Here is a 24,020-nt window from a genome sequence, read left to right on the forward strand (position 1 = left end):
ATTATATTTATTAGAAACTATTCTTATGTAAGAAAAGAGGTTTCACATGTTCTTGGTTTACGTAGTACAGTATGGTCTATGTAAAAAGCAACAAATAGTCCATCTTTGAAAGAGTAAAATTCAGATTTATGTTTTCTCTTTCTAGGAGTTTCATTGTGTACCAATAGCTGGAAGTAACTGATAGGGCCTTATGTTTATCTAGTGTTCATGTTTTTTGCTAATTTTCTATGCATTAACTGAGGAAACGGAAAATTCCGCTGTTTAAATTATGTTTTATATATAGTGAAGAGTAAAATAGCAGATAAAAGTGCTATGAAAACAGATTAATTGAAATAGAGTGGCAAAGCCTGGTGTGGTGGCACATGCCTACAGTCCCACTACATGTAAGGGAGGAGGATCAGGAGTACGAGGTTAGCCCAGGCTACATGAGACCCTCAAAAGTTAGAAAAAAAATGGACAGACAGACAGATGGGAGCATGTGTCTATTAGAATGGTCAATAGTAACTCACTGGTGGAAGAGTTATTCAGAAGATTTGAAAGAAATAGGAAAGCAAGCTTTATGAATATATGAAGATATTTTTACACAGAGGAGAAAGAGCGGGGGCCTTAGGAATATTTGATGATTCATGAATTTCTAGGCCAGTGAGATAGCTCAGTGAGTAAAGACATTTGTCCTAAGCCTGACCACCTGAGTTTGATTAATAAAGAGAACTGACTCTGCAAGTTGTACTTTTACCTCTGTCTGGGTATATGCTTAGACCTATGCATGTATGGATACACATCCTTTTTTTAAAAAAAAAAAAAAAAAAAAGAATTCCTAGGATCAGTAGTCCTGTTTTGGAACTTACTCCTTAATCCTACTTTAGTGTACTCGGTGATTTTTTTTTTTTTTAATCTAAAACTAGTGTATTAATTCTTTGAGACTTTCATACAGTGTGTTTGTGTTTTGATTATATTCACATTCTCCTCCATTCCAGCTCCTTCCAGATCTACCTCCTAACCCCAACTCATGTCCTCTTTTTTTTATTTTTAAATAGTTCAAGTTCAGTCTATCTTGTCCATATACTACTGGGCATGGGCCATACTCTTAAAAAAAAAACTGACTCTGTCCCAGAAGCAAACATAAATCCCTTCCTTCTCCATGCTAGAATGTTGACTGGCTTTATCTTTTGCAGGAAATCAGAGCTACTATAAGTTCATGAGTACAAGGATCCTGTCATGTCTAGAAGATACTGTTTCAGTCTGGTCCTCTCTGGCTTCTGGCTTTTAAAAACTTTCAGCCCCCTTTTCTGTGATGGTCCCTGAGCCTTTTGCTGGGATGGGGGTAAAGTTTAGGGGGTGGTATAAACGTCTCATTTGTGCCTGAGCACTCCACTGACATTCTGACATTTATTCTCTGCACTTTGACCAGTTGTGAGTTTCTGCATTAATCATCTTTACTGAACAAAGAAACTTCTCTAATGAAACCTGAGAGTTGAACTAATCTACAGGTATAGAAATGCTATGCCCATTTAACAGAATAGTAGTAGTAGGTTCACTCCTTCAAGAGCAGCCAGTACTCTTAACCACTACAGCCCTTACCTCTGATGCCTGTGCGCTCCCTACCCATGAGTTCTTAGCTAGTTTACAATAACAGGCATTTGTTTTGTCCTGTGGAGTGGGTCTTAAATCCGATTGGAAAGCAGTTAGTTACTCCCATAACATTTGTGCCACTATTGTATCCATGGGCATATATCTTGCCATGTCAGTCACTATATAGTTCACATGCTCATAGCTAGTAAGACTTGATGACTTTTTTCCCCTTGGCAGCCTACATGAAAGTTAGCCAACAGGGAGGAAATTTTCTGGTTACTATCAACTTGATTTCTCCATGTCCTGCCTGTAGTATCTTCAGAGATAGGGTCTCACCATCAAGCTGTGGTGAGCAACCAAGAGCATTGTCAACAGCTCAAGGGGAGATATCCAGCACTAGTGTGTTTCTTTTCTTGAAGAAAGTATTTTTCTTATTTATTTTGATTATTGCTTCAGTTTTTTGTTTTTTAATGTGTATGAGTAGTTTACCTGGATGCATGTAAGTGTACCATATGCATGCAGTGCCTGAGGAGGCCAGAAGAGTGCACTGGATCCCTTGATCTGGAGTTAAGGGCAGTTGTTAGCTGCCCAGTTGGTGTTCGGAACCAAACCTAGGTCCTCTGCAAGAGCACCCATTGCTCTTTAACTGCTGAGCTCTCTCTCCAGCCCCTCTACTAATTTTTGTATTTGCTATATTAAGTTTTTCTAGGACTCTTCTTTTTTTAAAAAAAAAATATTTTTAAATAATGTGGGAGAGGCATGTGTGCACAAGTGGAGTGCCCATGGATACCATGGAGCTGGAGTTACAGACAGTTGTTAAGCCCCCAGACAGGGGATCTGGGCACTAAACTCAAGTCTTCTGAAAGAGCAGTGTGTGTTCTTGACCATTGAGCCCCTGAGAATATTTTTTTTTATGCAGTTGCATACATGTTCATGTTTATGGGAGGGGGTGCCCATGCATATGTGTGTGTTTGTGAGTGTGCACACATGCGTGTGATGTGCATGGAGGCTGGACGCAGGGTCTCTCACTGGCCCCAGGACTCATCATAGGCTGGGTTGCCTGGCCAACAAGTCCCACACATCCCCAGTGCAGGTATTAACAGACATTTGCTATCATTTCCCCCAAGAATCTTTAACCCTTTTCACTTGCTCTTAAAACAAAAAGCCAAGAATTGATTGCTAAGCTCTTCATTGTATGAATTGTCTGTCTTAACTAGTTTTGTATATTTTTTTACTTCTGTCCATTTACTTTTCTCTTTTTATTTATTTATGAATTAGGAAGTGAATCAGCTTATAGGTGTCTGTTACAGATTTCTTTCTCTAATATGTTCTCTAAGAAGTGTACTAAGGATCCTTTCTAGGCACATTATTCAGTTCTTCAAGTAGTGTTCTGCTTTTACTTTGACGAAATCTTCCTTGAAAGTCTCAACCCAGAGATCACATATATAAGCTCGAAATGACATATATTTTTGCCATTTTAGTCACTAGTGTATTCATCATACAGTTCTGTGTGTCTCCAAGTACCTAGGGTAATGCTTGATACATAGACATTGATCTTTTAAATCGTTCATTTTGATGCCCCATGAAATGCTTTCTTGGGAATTCAGATAAATATTTAAAAGGATTATTGCTGTAACATTTCTAGATTTATGTCTCTGTACATGTTCATGTGTGTGCATGTATATGGAGGCCAGACATAGATGTTGGGTGTTATTCTATTATCATTTCTCAATATTACTTCTTTTTTGGACAGGGTCTCCCTAGCCCCAACCCACCTGGAACTCATATGTAGACCAGGATGATCTCAATCTCACAGAGTGAGATTAAAGGTGTGAGTTTAATCTCACAAAGTGCTGGTATTAAAGGTGTGCACCATCACTCCCTGTGTTCAGACTTACTTTTTTTGGTCTTTTTGAGACAGGGTCTCCCTGTAGCCCCAGCTGTCCTGGAACTCACTATGTAGACCAGGCTGGCCTTGAACTCAAAGAGATCGCCTGCCTCTGCCTCCCACAAACTTACTTTTTAAAATTTTTATTTTATGTGTATGAGTGTTTTGTCTGCATATAAATGTACCTGTGTCATGCAGTGCTTGTGGAGGCCAAAAGATGGTGTGGATCCCCTGGAACTGGAGTTATAGGTGGTTGTTGGCCTCCATGTGGGTGCTGGGAATGGAACCCAGGTCTTCTAGGAGAGCAGCCAGTGCTCTTAACTGCGGAGTTCCCGTCATCTTACTTTTTGAGACAGGTCCTCTCACTGAACCTAGAGCTCATGGATTTGGCTAGACTGGCTGGCTGCAAGCCACAGGAATCCTCCTGTCTCTGCCTTGCCAGTACTGGGATTATAGGCATACTCCTCCTCCTCCTTTTTTTTTTAACCTGGGTGCTGGGCATCTGAACTTAAGTCCTCATGTAAGCATTTTACCAACTTAACCATCTGCTCAGCTCCATTTCTAGATGTCTTAAGTATGCAGTATTGGTTTTATTTTAAAGATTTGTCTTAGGTTGTTTGTATAGGCTAGTTTTGAGGCCCTAAACTCAAGGGATCCACTTGCCTCAGCCTCCCAAGCAGCTAGGACTATAGGCAATGCTTTCATGCCCAACTTCGTGAAAAACATTTTTAAGTTTTTCTTATAAATAGGAATCTTTTAAAAGTAATTCTACAAGGAAGGTGTTATTTAAGATTTATTGGATTTATTCTAAGCAAATGATGGTATATCTAGACTTTCTAAATCAAAAGTTTTTCATTTATATCAATACTTCATTACTTGGTATATTTGAGAAAAACAAATTTCTGGAACCCAGTAGTTATGTGGACACAAAAACTTAATTCCTCTACATCTCTCTGTCTGTGTCTCTGGATTTTTGAGGCAGGGTTTCACTATGTAGCTCTGGCTGGCCTGGCACTAACTATGTAGACCAGGCTGGCCTTGAACTCAAAGAGATCCCCCTGCTTTTGAATGTGTACCACCATGCTTGGCCTGTCTTTCCTTTATTTTAAGATGAGCCTTCCCTACCAGCCTTTTGTTATTTATATTTAAACTGAAAATATTGAGTTGGTGAATTAAATACTCAAAATCCACTAGCATAATTTCTGATAAATGTGAATTACATTATAGGTTCCAACTGAGAAATATCCAGAACCAGGAAAAGAAAGGTATGTCACATTAAGTTGCTAACATTTTGTATCTTGTTTAGTTACTGCCTTTGCTTTCTGTATTTTACACTAATAGCTGTCATGTGCCAGACAGTTCCTACCTTGCCAACTCCTTTTGTGTATGCAGAAGCTCGTGGTTTTTCTTTTGGTTTTGTTTGGCCTTGTGGTTTGGTTGGGCTGTGCTTTTTTGTTTTTGTTTTTATCTCATTGAGGTACTTCCTGATTAATACTTTGAGAAACTAAATGTGTAAAGAGTTTGAATATATATAAAAGTTACTTATGTTTTGCAAACACCCTTGAACAACTGAAATCTGTAATAAGTATGACATATTCTTTCATTAGATTTTTCTGTTCCAAAATAGTTATATATATAATTTTAAATTTTTAACCTTTTAAAATTTCATCAGCTTAAAATTTAAAAAAAATTTTCAGTGTATGTTTGAAAACTTGGTACCTTTTTAGAACAGCTGGTGTATGAAATAGAAATATGTATATGTGTATATATGTATATATATATATAAACACATATGTGCTACCATGTATATAATGATGAAAGCTTGGTTTTTTTCAGTCTCTTCAAAGTAGTGACTCACATTTGTTTTAGCCATGGTATATACTAATTGATTAATGCTATTTGTTAGCCCGTGTTGTAAGATCATATAAGTTTGAAACAGCAATTTGAAAATGTTTAAATATAGAAACTGTTCATTTGATGCACTAATTTTTAAATGCCTTAAGAGCATTGCTCTACAGAGTTTTTCTTTTCATTAGTTTTTTTATAAAATCAACTGATAAAAATGTTTACGAGCACATTAAAATACATGGTAACTTGTAAGCTATTAATGGTTTTCTATATGTGTTAGCACAGACCATAAGTTATCCATCCTCAAATCTGTTATATTCACATACTTTAAAAGTATTATTTGGGTGCTGGAGAGATGGCTCAGCGGTTAGGAGCACTAACTGCTCTTGCAGAGGACCCTGGTTCGGTTCCCAGCACCCACATGGCAGCTATAAAGCATCCTTAACTCCAGTTCCAGAGGAATCCGAAGCCCTCTTCTGACCTCTGCTGCATTGCACGACATGGGTGCACTCACATACGTGCAGGCAATACACTCATACACATAAAATAAAAATAATAAATTTTTTAAAGAAAGCATTATTACTGGGCTGGAGAGATGACTCCGCAGTTAAGAGCCCTGACTGCTCTTACAGAAGACTTGGGTTCAAATCCCAGCACCTATGTGGCAGCTAAAAGTTTTCTGTAACTTTAGTTCCAGGGGATCCCCTGCTCTCTTCTGGCCTTGGGCATTCCATGCACACAGGTATATTTAGATATGTGCAGGCAAATAAAAACTTAAAAATAAAAATAAAAAAGTTTTTTAAATGGTGGCACATGCCTTTACTCCCAGCACTTAGGAGGCAGAGGCAGATGGATCTCTGTGTGTGATTGAGGTCAGCCTGACCTACATAGTGAGTTCCAGGCAGTTAGGGCTACAGAAAGACCCTGTCGCAAAAAAGAAAAAAAAGTATTAACAAATGTATAGTTTCTAGTCTTACTAACTTTAAAATTTTTATTATTAAATACTTCTTCCCATTTTGCTGTCACTTTTTTCTGTCTTATATGACAGAGAAAAATGTGAAGGATATAGCCAGACTACTTAACTTTTGGAGTAAACTTATGCCAAGAAAATACTAGTGTTAATTATTGTGCTTTTTTCCTTAACTTTTTTTTTAAAGAAGTACTTGTGGTTGCTAGTTAATCATGAATATGATGCTGTTTTTCTAATAAGTATAAATGACATACATAGATTATTTGTTGGAAATTTTACATTCATAATTTAATAATAATGAAATTGTTTCTTCATTTGTCCTGCATATAAATTATATTTTTTATCATATGATTAATGCTTCAAATAAGGATGCTAAATAAAATTTCCCTTTGTTATTGTTGGGAGCTATCTGGTGGTATTCTGATATAAACATTAATTTTCAGTATTGTTAGATCTCATTCTAAAATGTCTTGGGATGTGTGTGTTTTGGTGTTTAACCTTTATTCTTGTGCTCAACTTTTGTTGTATGTGTGTTTGTAAAAGTTGTGAAATTCTGAGCTTATGGAGTATGTGGGTGGGATAGGAGAATAGGATATTAGGTACTTACTATGTATGGAATGCCTTTCTGGAAAAGTTTTGTGTTGTTTCCCAGAATATGACTGTTTTCCTTTGATCTATAAAAAACAGAACAAATCAAAACAAAAAACCCACTAGCTGTTTAATTCTATTGTTAATAATACTGTTAATAATGACATTTTAAACTGGTCAACATGGAAGCTTTTTCTCATACTAGGCAATAAACAAGACACTCATTTTTGGTAAACAGTTTCTATGAAGAAAGCCCACAGGGGCTCTGGAGGGGTGGCTCAGCGATTAAGAGCCCTTACTGCTGTTTCGGAAAAACTGGGTTCAGTTCCTAGCATTCACATGCCTGCAACTCCAGTTCCAGGAGTCCAGTGCCCTCTGTGGGTGCCTGCATGCATGTGATACACACAATTTCACCCAGGCTCACATACATACACATAAATAAATAATCGTTAAAGAGATACTGGCTCACAAGGAAGATATGGAATTAAACCATTTTTACAAATTCCATTTCTACAAATAGATCTGTATTCTGTTTCGAATGTGGAATTGCATGATCTTTTTGTGTAAAAGGTAGTAACTGTTTATAACCTTTCAGTATAGTAAAGGAGAAAGTCTTGTTATATATCCTTAAGCCAAGATCAAGATAATCATCATGTTATTTGTTTAGCCTCATAAATGTTTTGTTGTTGTTGTTGTTTGTCTTTTTGAGACAGGGTCTCCCTATAGCCCCAGCTGGCCTGGTACTCACTATGTAGACCAGGTTGGCCTGAAACTCACAAAGATCTGCCTGCCTCTGCCTCCCAAGTGCTGGGATTAAAGGCATATACCACTATGCCTGGCCATAAATGTTTTTATATAGCCCAATATATAAACCTTTAGGATTAATATACAGCTCAATAATAAGGTGGGAGTTAGGATTTGTTGTTTATTATTGATATGAATCTTGTAATTTTAAAAGTTTATATTTTGAGAATTATCCATATAACTATGAATGTCATAGTTTTACTTTAGTCTTAACATTTTGTGAAAGTATCAGCGTGTGGTATTTTCAGTATTAGGAATGTAAGTCATTTCAGATTGAAGCCTTTCAGTATTCCCAGTAGCTCATGCAGAAAGTAGAATATATTGTTATTAAAGTTTGTGAGTCCTTAAACTTAACAACTTTTGAGCAGTATATTTCCCTGATCTGGTAGAAGTGTTCTTCATGAACTTCTAGTTATTCTGGGAGAACCAATTTATTTATTGAAATAACTAAATCCTGGTGTGGTAGCACCTTTTCCAAATTTCTGAAATATAATTAACATTCCAGGGCACTGATACATGTTATCTTGCATTGTGACTTTAAGTATATGTGGCCATCCCTTGAAAAGCATGTCAGAGAGGATAGCTTATCCTTTTTTTCCTTGAAACACTAGGAAAAAAATTAATATTCTTTAACTATTGGTATTAATGTGTTGTGATTACAAAATCATATACTTATTTTGGATTTGGGAAGACCATGATGAGATAAGATCAGTTACATATACTTGGCCATGTATTTCCTACATTTCTTCTAAACTATTGAAATTTTTTTTGTTAACTCAACAGTTTTTTTTTAGTAAGACTGTATGTTCATGTTAAGGTGATTCTAACCATTTTATCTCTTAAGTTTCTAATAGCTACTTAGGCTCTTCTGAAAAAAAAATTAAGTACTATCATTCAAAAATACACTTCTTGGAAAATTATATCTCTTGCATCTAAAAATAAGAGGTAAAATGGTTAAGCGGCATTTCTATCCCTGACAATTTATTTTTATATTCTTTTTATGTAAGTTTACCTATTCATTTTAAATTTCCTTGTATGGACCACTAACCTTTTTTTAGAACTGTATACATATTTCATTATTTCAGTTACCTGTATTATGAGGATAGAATTTAATAATAATCTGAGATATCTCAAAATTGCCTTGTCAGGTGGAAACTTGACATGGGAGTGAAAAGTTGTTAACTCTTTTGAGTTAAAGGACGATAACCATAGTTCTGCCATTATTTCCTTTAAGTTAAAGAAAAATCTTCAGTGATATGGAAGATCTTTAATTTTTTATCTTGATTATTTATTTATAGCACAATGTTGTAGCCACTTTAATGCTGATTGGCTGGATTTCCCAGGGCTTATAATAAACTTGTGCATCAGGAAACCTTTACAATTTGTTGGCATCAGCAGGGTTATTTATAATGATTGAATTCTCATCATAGTTTGATTTTTGTTTGTTTTTGTGTTCTTCTTTGTTTGTTTTTAAATACTTTTAGCCCTGACTTGAAAATCAATCCTGTTGATGAAAATGAGGTACAAACAGCAGCTGATAGTCCCTCTGTTAAACCTAGTGAGGTTGAAGAAGAAACTACTCTCAATATTCAAACAGAAACTTCAGTACAGCAGGAAAAACTTGGTGAGGAAGAACCGGAACAAGCATTGTGTGAGTCTGACTTTGGGATTGAAACACTGGAAAATGAAAGTCAGGAAGCAGAAATCAACATAGAAATTCCTCCTGTAGCATCCACTCCAGCTAGCATTGAGTTATTCACTGAAAATATAGAGGGGTCTGCTTTAAATCAGCAGGTGTACATTGGTGACTTTGAGAAGGAAGCGGCAGAAATTATGGACCCTGAAGCAGAACTATCAATATCAGACAGTGTATACATAGAAGAAAGAAACATCAAGGTGATTCCAGAAGACTCTACATCTGAAGCAGATATGTTTTCTGGAATTACACAGTCTATGGTAGAAGCTATAGCTGAAGCGGACAAACACGAAACTGTTTCGGAAATAGTGCCATCTGCTTGTGTTGTGACCCAGTTACCAGCAAGTTGCACTGAGGATGAGAAGGTTGTGAACAAAAAGGATATTTCTGAAAAATGTAACATGGATGAAAAGAAGAATGAATTTAATACCAAGGAACCCAGAGTGGACTTGCAAGTAGAAACAGAGAAGACTGAGAAGAACGAAGCTAGCATTGTTGCAGAAAAAATGAAGTTTATAGCAGCAATAAGAGAAAAGCCAGTAGAAAGTGCTGTAATCAAGGCAGACCCAAATAAAGGAGTGGGTCAGACCAGTAAGCTTAGTGAAACTAGCAAAACTAGTATGCTGACTGTATCAAATGTATGTAGTAATAAGTCAAGCATCAAGACTGCTGTGGTCTCATCTCCTAAGGCAAAAACTACAACTTCAAAAACTGAAAATCAAAAAACTTTGCCAAAATCTGTGTTTAGAGATCAAATAAATGCTGAAAAGAAACTTTCAGCCAAGGAATTTGGCCTGCTTAAAAATACCAGATCAGGCTTGGCAGAAAGCAGCAGTAAATCCAAACCCACTCAGAGTGGTGTTAACAGAGGAGGCAGTGGAAGGATCTCAGCCCTTCAGTGCAAGGATTCTAAACTGGATTACAAGGATATAACAAAACAATCTCAGGAAACAGAGACTAAACCTTCCATCATGAAACGGGATGACAGCAACAAGGTGAGGAGACTAGAAGAATGGCTCAATGTGTCTTTGAAGTGCTTAGCTCTGCTGCTGTAGCTGTGAAGTAGGAAATGTAGTCTTGGTTCATACTTTCATCTCTTCACTTTAGCCCCTAAGCTCCTATTTTTCTTTCTTAAACAAGTCCATTAATTTAAACCAGTAGACATTTGGAGTATCAATTTCAAATTGAGTTCATATTTACTCACAGGTTTGGAAAGTATTACTTGGTCAAAAATGTAACTGAATTGAAATTTGGTCAGAAGCTATGTAATTTAAAGAAAAAATCTGTAGTGACTCTTTTAGGATGATGATTTAGCATTCTCTTTCTGAATGAGAAATTCTTCCTCTTAAATTGAAGCTGCTTTTTATCAGATTACTTGATTGCCCAAACTTAGATATTGTGGGCAGAGGGAAGAAAAGATCTGAATTTAAGTACAACTTTTAGAGACTGTGCATCTACTATTAAATGATTATTGACTTAGGTTTGTATACTGGTTACATATTTGCATAATTGACCATATTGAGATATTTGTTGATTAAGTTCTTTTTATTTTTAAAGAACATTAATAACCTGATTATAAATCTTGTTTTTCTATCTTTCTTAATATTTCAGGCTTTGGCTGGACAAAACACTAAGAATTCTAAAAGTACTACTGGTAGAAGTTCCAAATCGAAAGAGGTAAGATTTTCAAAGCCACTGAACAAATTCATCATTTTCATCCTTCCATAGCAGAATTCATCTGTCCTATACTTAGTCTTGCCTTTTCATAGTTAACATAAATGTTTGAGAGTATATAAAGGATTAGGGCAAAGGATGGGAATGAAATGTTCCATTTTTTTTATACTAGCATTAATTCATTTTTTAATCTTAAGATTGACTAAAGAGTTTATTAATATATGTACTAACAGTGAATCATTGATATCATGTAAAATGCAGAAACCTTGCTGGAAATTTATTTTCTTTACTGTTGGCACCATTTTTTGAGTAATGTTTTTCAGTACAACTATATTAGCTATGAAGTCTCAATAATAATCTTTTCAGATACTTTTCTCAATAAACTTTAAACTTATCTTAGCCTTGTATAAGTTAAAATATGTATTATATAAATTGATCAATATAGTTAACTATTTACTTTCTACTTACATTCGAGGTGCTTTTAGAAGTCTGGTAACTCTTTTAGAGCACCTGCAATATATTTAGCATATTGAATAGATATATTCTTTGTATTGTTTTCATAAGTGCTTTATGTATAGTATTTTTGTGCCCATATATTTCAAAATGTCCTTTACAAAACAGTTGTAATCTTACTAAAATTATGTAACAATGGAATATGGATTGTTAGGATTACCTTTGGTATTTACTTAAAGCAAATTATCGCTTATTTTAACTTTTAAATTGCATTTATTTATTTTGTGTATGTGTACACAAGCACATGCCCACATGGAAGTTAGAGGACAATATGTGGGAGTCCATTCTCTCCTTCCACCGTGTAAGTCCTGGGGATCAGACTCAGGTTGTGAGGTTTGGTGGTAAGCACTTTTAGCCATTGAACCATCTTGCCAGCCTCATCACTTATTTACTTAAGGAACTTTTAAATTTTAACATCAGTTTTATTTTAGTCTTAGGAAAACTACTTTGCAGTGAAATTTTCACAAATGATCTGCATATTTGTTTATTGTGACTGTTCAGAGACCTAGCCTGTAGTCCGTCGTCGTTCACAATACTGATTCTTAACTCTCTAACAGGAACCATTATTTACATTTAATTTGGATGAATTTGTTACTGTGGATGAAGTTATCGAAGAAGTGAATCCTTCTCAAGAGAAGCAGAATTCATTAAAAGGAAAAAGAAAAGAAGCTCTCAAAAGTTCTCCTTCCTCGGAACTTAATTTAAAAAAGAAGAAGGGGAAAACTTCTGTTCCTCACAGTGTTGAGGGAGAATTATCTTTTGTAACATTAGATGAGATTGGAGAAGAGGAAGATGCCGCCACACAAGCTCTAGTCACTGTAGATGAAGTAATCGATGAAGAAGAGCTCAACGTAGAAGAAATAGTAAAAAATTCAAATTCCCTTCTTACATTAGATGAATTAATTGACCAAGATGATTGCGTTTCCCACAGTGAACCTAAGGATGTCACTATTCTGTCCATGGCTGAAGAACAAGATCTTCTTAAACAGGAACGCTTGGTAACTGTGGATGAAATTGGAGAAGTGGAAGAGTTACCTTTGAATGAGTCAGCAGGCATAACTTTTTCCACTTTGAATGCTAAAAGAGATGAAGGAACTACTGTAAGGGATTCCATTGGGAACCAAAGCAGAACTTGTTAAAAGGAAAAAGAAAAGAAGCTCTCAAAAGTTCTTCTTCCTCAGAACTTAATTTAAAAAAGAAGGGGGAAACCGCTGAGCCATCTCGTGTTGAGGGAGAATTATCTTTTGTAACATTAGATGAGATTGGAGAAGAGGAAGATGCCGCCACACAAGCTCTAGTCACTGTAGATGAAGTAATCGATGAAGAAGAGCTCAACGTAGAAGAAATAGTAAAAAATTCAAATTCCCTTCTTACATTAGATGAATTAATTGACCAAGATGATTGCGTTTCCCACAGTGAACCTAAGGATGTCACTATTCTGTCCATGGCTGAAGAACAAGATCTTCTTAAACAGGAACGCTTGGTAACTGTGGATGAAATTGGAGAAGTGGAAGAGTTACCTTTGAATGAGTCAGCAGGCATAACTTTTTCCACTTTGAATGCTAAAAGAGATGAAGGAACTACTGTAAGGGATTCCATTGGGTTCATTTCTTCTCAAATGCCTGAAGACCCTTCTAGTTTAGTTACTGTGGATGAAATACAGGATGACAGCAGTGATTTGCATTTAGTGACTTTGGATGAAGTAACTGAAGAGGATGAAGACTCTCTGGCTGATTTTAACAACCTTAAAGAAGAGCTTAATTTTGTTACTGTGGATGAAGTTGGAGAAGAAGACGGAGACAATGATTCAAAAGTTGAGTTAGCACAAAGCAAAACTGATCGCCATACAGATAAAAAAGGAGATAGAAAGAGGAGAGCTGTGGACCCAAAGAAGACAAAACTTGAGTCTTTGTCCCAAGTGGGTCCAGGAAGTGAGACCATTACACAAGATGATCTGAAATCCATGCTTGAAAGACACTTGGCAGGTAGATACATAGAAGTGGTAGTTTTTCTGTTTTGTGAGGGGATTATTTTCAAAATTGGTTTGGACACATTAGCATTATCAGTAATTTCAGTCTATTGATGTCATATAAGCCAGGAAACAATTATAACCAGTAATGTTCTCCACAGAAATATGTACAAGTTTCACACATTTGTCTTAGTTACAGAGCAGGCTGTTCCAAGTCATTACACCTGGAGGAAGGATGACAAAACCAGGAAACAAATTAAAGTAGCCAAAGTAGAGCCTGAATGAAAATGATTACACAGCTTTTAAAGAACAAAACGGTGTCCACACAATAGTGCCTGCCAGTTTTTGCTTAAACTTAGGTTTCGAACAAGTCAAACAGGTAGAATGGACCTCAGGTGCTGTTTACTTTAATGTTGATCTTTTGAGACAAGGTCTCTGTAGCTCATGTTAGCCTAACACTCACAATGCAGTCCAAGCTAGCCTTGAACTTACAGTGATTATCCTGCCTCCGCCTCCCAAGTGCTGAAATCACAAGTGAGAGTCACCACACTCAACATTGTACAATATTTTGATGGTGTTGAACAGTAGAGCAGCTTCACCTGCTTACAGCACATGAGAGGGAGAAAAATAATTTCTAAGCCAGATTGGTTATGCATGCCTTTAATCCCAGCACTGGGGGAGGAATGGCATTGGGTGCAGAGACAGGAGACTCTATAATATCAAGGCCAGCCTGGTCTGCATAGCGAGTTCCAGGCCAGTTGGAGCTAGAGTGAGACACTATCCCCAAAAATAAAATAAAAAATGAATAAATAAATGAAAGAAAACCTTAAAATTGAACCAAACTAAGAATAAAATAATTGTGACATCTCACTAAATTGAAAACAATCTAGGGAAATGTGTGCAGCCACCTTGAGAAGAGATCTGAAAGAATAATTGTTTAGAACACAATAAATGGGAACCTAAGAGAATATTTTAACTAAACTGCCATTTTAAATAGATTTCTACTTAGGAATAGGTTTATTTGCTAAGTGTGGTAGCACATGTCTGTAATCCCAGCTCTCAGGACATGGAGGCAGTAATAATGAATTCAAAGTCACCTTTAGCTACATAGCAAAGACTCTGCTTCAAACCAAACATAAAAGCATCCTCCCCAAATTTGGGTATTTTTTACAACAAAGTAAGGCATTGAAATTGTAAGTTTATTACATTAGATTTAAAGCTATTTAAATACTGTTAATAGAGCAATAAATTGGACTTTTTTTTTTTTTTTAAGCTAAAACACTAGTGAAGAGAGTTAGAATTGGCAAATCACCACCCTCACAAAAAACTGTAATAGCAGACCCAGCAGAAGGTAAAGATGCTCTCCAAATGAGTGAAGGAAGTGGACTGTTGGGGTAGGGAAAGAATCACAGTGAGATCATGGTAGCATTTTCATCTGAGAAAAATAGAAAGGCAGCAGGCAGGCTTGTAAGATCCAGGTAAGATTTTTAACTTTATAATTTAGAGAGATTTTGGAACATTGATAACTGGAATGAGGGTTATTTGTAAAAATAACGTACAAGAGATTATTAGGACCATGTCATGGTATTAGGGAACAGTTGTTTATTAACTACTACTGTTATTTGTGGTTGCTTCTGAGTCTCCAACCAATAAATTAAAATGTCTGAATAGCATTGGTAAAATTTAAGTTGAAATAAATAAGGACCAGCCGGGTGTGGTGGTGTACACTTTAAAACCCAGCACTTGGAAGGCAGAGGCAGGTGGATCTTTGTGAGTGCCAAGCCAGCTGGAGCTACCGCGAGACCCTGTCTCAAAAAGACTAAATAATAAATAAATAAATAAATAAATAGTACCAATGTCTAGTCACTTAGTAGATACTTGTCACTATATTCATCATCTTGCATATTGTCTATAGTAAAATACTAAAATGGATGGATAATAGTGTATAATTCTTGATCTCAAGGAGTTTTTTTATTTGGAGAGGTAAGCAAAAGTATCAACTCCCAGTGTGACTTGAAGGTATCCCTTTCTCCTTGCCCTCTAGTCTAAGGAATAACTGTCAATTTTGATTCACTCCAAGAAGTTCTTTGAAACTGGTCCCTGTGTACCCTTGCTGCTCCACAGTCTCTAAGAGACCTTTATATTTTCTTGTTTACTAACCAAGTGTATAACCAAGCCTTTTCCTTCTTTTCCATCACTTTGTCAATTCCTCACTGCTTTCCTTTCTGTTTACCAGAGAAAATGTATCTCCCCTGCTGGCCAACTGGAGTTTTACCTGTTTGACTCCTACATGTAAAAAATACAGCCTAATCTTTGTCACTAGAAAAAAACCAAAAACAAAAAGAAACAAAAAACCCCACTGTTCTAAACTCCCTTTAGCTACAGAGTAGCTGTGGTGTAAGAGCCACCTGTTTTACCATCTGTTTTCCACTGAAGTGGATGTATTTTGATATCTTTATCACCTTTCTGGAATTTTGATGAATTTCTTATCCTGGTCAGGCACAATGTTTAAAGTGTTTCCTCCTCTTAATTTAGTCTTGTGTTTTCTATATCACTTGTTACTGCTTATATGCCCTCTGGACTCTCCCATGATCAAGTGGGTAGTCCTCCTTCCTTTTCAGTTCTTTTCTATAATAAATCTTGACACTAAGCTATAGTTAATATTTATATCTCCCAAATGACATCTAGCATGGCTCAGTGGTTAAGAGCACTGGCTGCTCTTGGAGAGGACCTGGGTCTGATTCCCAGCATCCACATGGTGGTTAACAACGGTCTATAACATCAGTTCCAGGTGATCCAGTGCCCTCTTGTGGCCATTATGGGCATTACACAACACAGATACCCTTAATATGCATGCTGGCAAAACACTTAACACAATAAAAAAAATTTTTAATTTAAATTTCTGTTATGATAGATCAACTTTGACACTAGCTAAGAACTGCCTCTGCTCAACTGAGCTATATAGAAGGGATACTTTATGTACTGCTTATTTAATAACTGTATTTCCATTATGGATAATAACATGATGAAAGGGCCTAAAAGTCATCTTCCACTCAATTTTAAACTTAAATGATTTGTTTTAATCTATTTATTATATGGATTTCATATAATATATATTAGTAAGACACATACCTTTGGAGTGGCAAATGCAGATGTGTTTAAGGAAGTTTATTACTCTGGTAAGAAATTAGGAAGAGGGGTTAGAGAGATAGCTCAGCAGTTAAGAGCACTGACTGCTCTAGTAGAGGACATGGGTTCAGTTTCAGCACCCACCTGATGGCTAACAACCATCTGTAACCCCAGTCCCAGGGGATCTTATGCCCTCTTCTGACCTCTGTGATCATTGTACAACATAGGTTGACTTAAATACATGCGGGCAAAACACACATATACACAAAGTAAAACTTTTGAAGGAAAATAGACTAGAAGCAGGAAGAATGGGCTGTTTTAACCATCAAGTCAAGAAAAAAGCCTCTCTCTCCTTAAATAGACATAAGATTTGATGCCCAATAAAATATAGTGAATAAAAGAATAAGTAATAATTTCAAGGTTCTGAACCATCACCTCATATTTAGTAAAGAGTAGGGTATCTATAAACTCCGTTTTCTAAGTCCAAAGGGCATAGGACAGAATTATTTTTCTGTTAGTGTCCTTTTCCACTAATCTCTTATTTTTCCTCAGCTCAGCACCTGGCTTTTAAGTTAACTCTTGCCAATAACCTACCGAACTTGACTTCTTAGAAGGAGGATCCGGGTAGGGGTACTAAAGAGAGAGAAAAAAAGACAAAACAAGAGAATGTAATGGGGCTAGAGAAAAATAGCATGTTTTCTCTTATGTGAAATCTAGACAAATATATACGGCACGAAAGCAAAAGAACTATATGGATGAGAGGAAGAAGGGGGTTAGTATGATTGCAATACAGTGGAAATGTCACCATGAAGCCCTTTGTCTTATATACTAACTGAAAGGATTTCATCAATTTTCGGATTGTTTCTGGAGCTATATAGTAATCAAATTTTCTTCTGGCTTTAGCCCTGTACCCCTTAGTCATTTAATGAATCTAAACAGATTTGTCCATTTATTTCTTAGATCAAAGAAGCATTAACCAAAGGTAGTTTCTACTGTTTCAAGTTAGCTTTGGAAAGTAGAGAGTATCCTTTATTAACATCACCAAATCTGTAAATCTATTTAAGTAACTACATTTTTTTCCTTGAAACTTTTAATGACTTTTTAGTTGATGAAGAAGCTGAAATAAAGGATTCAGAACCTGAAGAAAAACGCAAGAAGACTGAAGATTCTCCTTTAGGTAAATCAGTGGCACCTGATGTGTCTGAAGGTAAAGTAAAACTGACATTTTTCTTAACTCTATGAAGTAAAAATTGAGCATCTCAAGTGTTTTGTTGTCTACATGAATAATTAAGTAATCTTGTTTGCTATTTCTGAAGACAGCTAGGTTGGTTTTTGTTGTTTTTAATCTGGCAAGGGTATTTTTATTGTATTCTTGAAGTCTGGAATATTAGCTCCTTTTTCCCTTCTTGTGCTTTGTTGCTTCTCTGGTGAATATCGAGTTACACTTGCCCAAGCAGAAACTCGAGTCAAGCAAAACAAGCTTGAAAAGCTTAAATAGCAGACTTTGTTCACAACCACTTAGCTGAGTTGAGGGGATCTAATTTTGTTAGCGGCATACTCGGCCAGCAGACAGTTGCCCATTATTCTGTTCTGTCTCTTCACCTTCTTGTGCTTTAACGGTATTTTCAAAATGTTTCACATTCTTAACCAATGAATTGCTATGCTTTTACTCATTTTTTTATGTGTATATGAGTGTTTGGCCTCCATGTATGTAAGTTCCCATATCAGGCAATATTTGCAGAGGCTAGAAGATCCCCTGGAACTGGAGTTACAGATGGTTATTAGTCACCATGTGGGTGCTGGGAATTGAACCCAGTTCCTTTGGAAGATCAGCCAGTGCTCTTTAACCACTGAGCCATCTCTCTAGCCCCCCCCTTTTTTTTTTTAAAAAGACAAGGACTCACTATGTAGCCCTGGCTGGCATTGAACTAAAAGAGATCCTCCTGCCTCTGCTTCCCCAGTGCTGGGGTTAAAGGCATGCACCACCAAGTCTGGCAGAGTTGCTATTCTTAAGAAGTGTGCTTTTAGTCCCAGCACTTGGGAGGCAGAGGATCTCTGTGAATTCAAGGCTGACCTGGTCTACATAGGGAGTTCCAGGCCAGCTGGGGCTATAGGGAGACCCTGTCTCAAAAAGACAAAACGAAAAAGAAAAAATGAGAAGTGAACTTTTCCTCCTTATCTGGAGATTCTCCAGTGATATCTTGCAGTGCAGTGGCATTCTGGCTTCCCTGGAGGCTCTGGAATGTGGCATAATATGTTAAATAAAGATGCATGTTTCATATTGTAGCTAAGTTGTAGTGCACTTGACTAGCATGCCCAATTTCAATCCCCAGGACTCTCAAAAAGACAAAAACAAACATGCTTTGTGATTGAAGTTACTGCTCTTGATCCTACGTACATAGCAGTGGTATATAGTGCTTGTGTTTAAGTATACACTGTGCTTAGTGTGTTTGTCAGAAGTGTGTAAAGTCATTGGCCCTGTTGATAATGCTACTTTCTTCCATTTCTCTCCCTTCTATCATCTAGGTTTAGACTTCCTTGTACCAAAGGCTGGCTTCTTCTGTCCAATTTGCTCCCTCTTCTACTCAGGTGAAAAAGCAATGATAAATCATTGTAGGAGCACACGTCATAAGCAGAATACAGAGGTAACTCAAAGATCTTCCAGTGCTGTGATTATCTTTAAATTTAAAATAACAATCTACCCAAAAGTGTTGTGTTTCTTTTCTTTTTGTGAGAACTTTTGGATACTTATGCCAGTTCATTCCTTCTAAGTCCCAAATCCTTTTTCTTCATCATCTCCTTGCTGTAATTTCCAGCCCTTACTCCTTTTCCTGGAATGATAGCATTTTCCAGAACAGATTGTATACAAAGTAGTCTCTTGCTTGTGGAACTCTTCTAAATTGTGAGAAGCAGGGCTGGAGAGATGGTTTAGCAGTTAAGAATACTGACTGCTCTTGCAGATGACCCAGGTTTGGTTCCCAGCACCTACATGGTAGCTAACAGCTGTCTGTTCCAGGGGATCCAGCATCCTCTTCTGACCTCTATGGTCATTGCTTGACACAGGTGCACTTACATACATGCAGACAATATACTCATACACATAAAAATAATAAATAAAATATTTTAAAATGTAAGAAACTTCATATCTCAGTGTCCTGCTACAAAGTCAAAACCGTTAGCATATTGATATTTCTGAATTGTCTAGTCAGAAAAATTAAGTTTCTAAAACTGATTTAATCATAGAACCTTCTTTTGTAGTACACATCTTGAAGAAATGGTACTCAACAGAATAATTTTTAGCAATAGTTGAAGTGATGGTTCTGATTTCTGACTGTCTAAGGTTTTTTATATATCCCTTGTATTAAATGTGGGGCACAGGCTCTCACCTAGCAGTTACTGAGCAGGTTATTCCTTTATAATCCCATCATCTTTTTTAATCTCATCCCCTTTAATGAAGTGGTTGATGTTATTTTGGTTTTAAAGATGAAGACACAGACTTCAGGAGATTAAGTTTCTAAACCAGGGGACTAGAAAGATGGCTCGGTGATTAAGAGCACTGACTGTTCTTGCAGAGGACTTAGGTTTGGTTCCCAGCACCACATGGCAGCTAACAACTGTCTTTAACCCTGTGTTGGTCAAAGGGGATCTGAAAGCCTCTTTTGGCCTCCATGGACATTGTACACATGTGGTACATTTACATACATGCAGGCCAAACACTCATACACGTAAATACATATATTTAAATAAATAAATAAATTTAAATGTCTAAACTGACCTTGGTAGTGGCTGACCTAGGTAGGACTTAGGATTTGAACCTAGCTTTGTTGAATTCTAGGTCCAGTCTCTTATACATTTTACTGAGTTTCTTGTGCTTCTAACTTGGTATATCCTACCATTTAAAATCTTGCAATATCTAGTGCCGGGTGTGGTGGTGCACGCCTTTAATCCCAGCACTCGGGAGGCAGAGGCAGGTGGATCTCTGAGTTCAAGGCCAACCTGGTCCACATAGTGAGTTCCAGGACAGCTGGGGCTACAGGGAGACCCTGTCTCAAAAAGACCAAAAAAAAAAAAATCTTGCAATATCTTTGTATGGCACTTGAAATAATAAACAAACTTATTGTGGTTCTCTAAGACCCTACATGGTCTGCTTTCTTTTTGCTTCACCGAACTCAGTGTTGTACTGCTGCATTTCAGCTTTTCTAGCTGCCTGTTCCATCCTTTATACCTGAGAGACCTCTCACTGCCATTGTACCATTGTACTGCTGCTTGCTGTTCCTTGGGAAGCCAGTTCATCTTCAGCTTTTGATCTCAACTTAAATATTAGCTGTTTAGAAAGGCCTTTGCTTAAGAAAGCTAAAGTAGCAAAGTGTGGTGGTGCACACCTTTAATCCCTGCAGAGGCAAGCGGATCTCTGTGAGTGCAAGGCCAGCCTGGTCTACATTGTGAGTTCCCGGTCAGCTGGGGCTACAAGGAGACCCTGTCTCAAAAAAAAACCAAAACCTAAAGTAAATAACTCCATCCTTCATCCACAAAAAGCTCATCCTAGTCATAGTTCCTCTATTATTATTATTTTTTAATGTGTATGAGTGTATTGCCTGCATATGTAAGTGCACCCATGTTGTGCAGTGCCTGTGGAGGGCTGAAGAAGGTGTCAGATTCCTAGAACTGGCATTACTGGTGGTTGTTAGCTGCCATGTGTGTGCTGGGAATTGAACGAGGGTCCTCTGCAAGAGCAGTCAATGCTCCTAACCACTGAGCCATCTCTCTAGCCCCACTCTTACTATTTTATTTTTACTAAATTTTGTGTTGCTAGAGATTGAACCCAAGAACAGGCACATATCAGTAAAATACACTTTAAGACTGAGTTGCATCTGAGACTTTGTTGTTAAAAATTTAGAATGCTTACAATCACCTCAAATGGTCGCATTTATTTTTGTTTTTTGTTTATCTTTCTTCATTAAAGTGTAAGCATCTGGTATAAAGTGCCTTATCTGTCTTGTTGACTACTAAATCAGGCAGGTACTAGCATAATAACCTGGTGTTATCAGAAAATAATCAGAAGACTGATTAATGAAAGGAAGAAATAACTAAGGCACTTTAATACTATAAATACAATGAAATACATTTAGGCTTTCACACATAGCAAAGCAATATCTAACAGGTGTTTAATTTTGCAAATTGTTTTTGACAGAAGTTCATGGCGAAGCAAAGAAAGGAAAAGGAGCAAAATGAAACTGAAGAAAGAAGCTCTAGGTGATTGAGGAAAAGAGGAAAGAATTCATTAGAAATTCATCTAGGGTCCAGTTGATTTGTGTATTTTTGTTATTGCTTAATTTGTAATTTTTGTTTCAGAAACAAATATTCATGTTGTACAAATTTCTGATTGCCTTTGATGTAGAGAAACTGATGGGAAAAGTATGATGGGTTTGATTTTTATATCAAATCATCAGGCATGGAAAAATCTTTTAGGAGTGTTAAAATAAATGTTCCTACTGTATATTTAAATATTGTGCTGTGTTTGTGGTTGATTTATTAAAGACTTGCTTGCCTCTGATTGCAGACAAGGATTTTTTCCTACAACTCCTGTGATTTAAGATATTTGGTAGTTCTTAAGTATACTGGAAGCCATAACATGACATATTTTGCTTTTTCTCAATCATCCATGTGTACAGATCAGAAATATTCATATGCTCAGTTTTTCTCCATAGACTAGATCACTTCGTGTTTGACCCAGGTAAGTTTGAGTCAAATATTGCTTAATTATTTTAATGTGTTAGAAAAATAATTGTTTTTTTCTGTACAAAAAAAAAAACGTTTCTGTCAGAACCCGCTCACAGTAGCCATATACCACCAACTCATGGGGTATTATCTTGAATCTAGAGAGCAGACTTTACTTTTCATAAACTACTAGCAATACATTTTAAACAATTTGATTTATGTGTAAGAAATTGTAAAGTCACCAAAAAATTATTTAACATCTTCTTAGTAGGTGCTGGACACTGTACTATATAGGTTCGTTCATACTTCAGGCATATTTGCTGGGTTTGAATTGGTTTAGTATCTTGATTTCTCAGCTTTTCCAAGATTAGCATACATAATTAGTAACAGAAAGGATGATGAAAAGAAACAATGCAGAAAACCTGACCTTTTTTAGAACACCTTATTCCCATCACAGCCAGAAAAGAATGCGACACAGCCAACAAAAACTGAGGATCATATTTGTTATTGCCAACCAAATGAATTGCATACTCATTCAGAGGTAGCCACAGCCTAAGGAACATTACAAAGTACATGCCAGACTACAGAGGTGAGAGGAGAAGGTTGGCTTGTGAATATCACATCTTTTGGATTTAAAATCGTATCAGTGAATGAGGTAACAAGAGACATTAAAGAGCTGGAGAATAATGTACTTAGAAGTACCATAGCCAGAATAAAGAACAATCTGCTTTTCTTCTGGGCCAGCATTTTCATCTAAGGAAATTTTTTTTTTTTAAGGGAGAAAGAGTTTATTTTAGTTCATAGTTCAACACACAATCCATGATGGTGGGGGGAGTCAAGGCAGTAGGAGCTTGAAGCAGCTGATCATATCCCAACCACAGTCAAGAACAAAGAGCAATGAATGCTGAGTTCAGTTGGTCCTCTCTACTTTATATAGTCCTGGTTAAGATGGGGATGGTGCCACCCACAGTGGGCAGGTCTTCCTCCCTCAACCAACATGATTAAGACAACCCACCAACACAGTCAGAGACCAGGTGATTCTAGATTTTATCAAGTTGACAATTGATGCTAATCATCACACTTGGTCACCTGTTTTCTTGAAAATCAGTCATTATATCAAGATTCATTATATTCTTTTAATTGATATCTTCTATCATACATACATTTGTGATGTTTTTTTTTTTAATTTTTAAAAATGATTTATTTAATAACAACATACTTAGAAGAAGCATATCATTACAACACAATTGACGTATTCAATAACGTTTTCCTGAGGTAGGATGCATCTCTTTCAAATTTGGCTCTAAATTTTTAGGTTTACAGTTGAATTATTACAGTTATACAATATTGTACTCAGTATAAACCCTATAAGACATAAATTAAATGATGTTTTAACCTTTAAAAAGATCTCCATTTCATTATTATAATACACAGTTTCATATAGAAAAATTCTTTTTCAATGCAATTGACATTGGATGTTTGCACATGCATTTCTAATCTCTAAATATCTGATTATTACTACTCACAGTTGGTTACTTTCTGAGCTTCTAGGCATCTGAGCATGGATATAAAGTCATCAGGTAGATTTCAATGGTAATGTTTTTCACATCTACTAATTATTGTTTTTTAATCATTATTTTTTTAAATTTTT

General features: G+C 36.4%; 1 protein-coding gene across 2 annotated transcripts in view; it reads left to right on the top strand.

The window, feature by feature from the left end:
* Znf638 (zinc finger protein 638) overlaps nucleotides 1-22,156 on the top strand; it is an 89,312-nt gene extending 67,156 nt beyond the window's left edge. The window contains exons 20-28 of one of the 2 annotated variants that reach the window (XM_029559443.1): nucleotides 4,688-4,725; nucleotides 9,155-10,361; nucleotides 10,978-11,043; nucleotides 12,111-12,534; nucleotides 13,023-13,538; nucleotides 14,796-14,903; nucleotides 17,757-17,858; nucleotides 19,178-19,296; nucleotides 21,843-22,156. In XM_029559443.1, coding sequence (XP_029415303.1) covers nucleotides 4,688-4,725; nucleotides 9,155-10,361; nucleotides 10,978-11,043; nucleotides 12,111-12,534; nucleotides 13,023-13,538; nucleotides 14,796-14,903; nucleotides 17,757-17,858; nucleotides 19,178-19,296; nucleotides 21,843-21,908 — 2,646 coding nt within the window. In that variant the 3' untranslated portion in view covers nucleotides 21,909-22,156. Of the gene's footprint in view, nucleotides 1-4,687; nucleotides 4,726-9,154; nucleotides 10,362-10,977; nucleotides 11,044-12,110; nucleotides 12,535-12,809; nucleotides 13,539-14,795; nucleotides 14,904-17,756; nucleotides 17,859-19,177; nucleotides 19,297-21,842 lie in introns of both variants that reach the window. The other variant, XM_008824702.3, reaches the window with a different exon arrangement.
* Nucleotides 22,157-24,020: the final 1,864 nt, after the last annotated feature.

This window comes from Nannospalax galili, unplaced genomic scaffold (genome assembly GCF_000622305.1).
Source record: "Nannospalax galili isolate Female #2095 unplaced genomic scaffold, S.galili_v1.0 scaffold389, whole genome shotgun sequence".
Lineage (NCBI taxonomy): Eukaryota > Metazoa > Chordata > Mammalia > Rodentia > Spalacidae > Nannospalax > Nannospalax galili.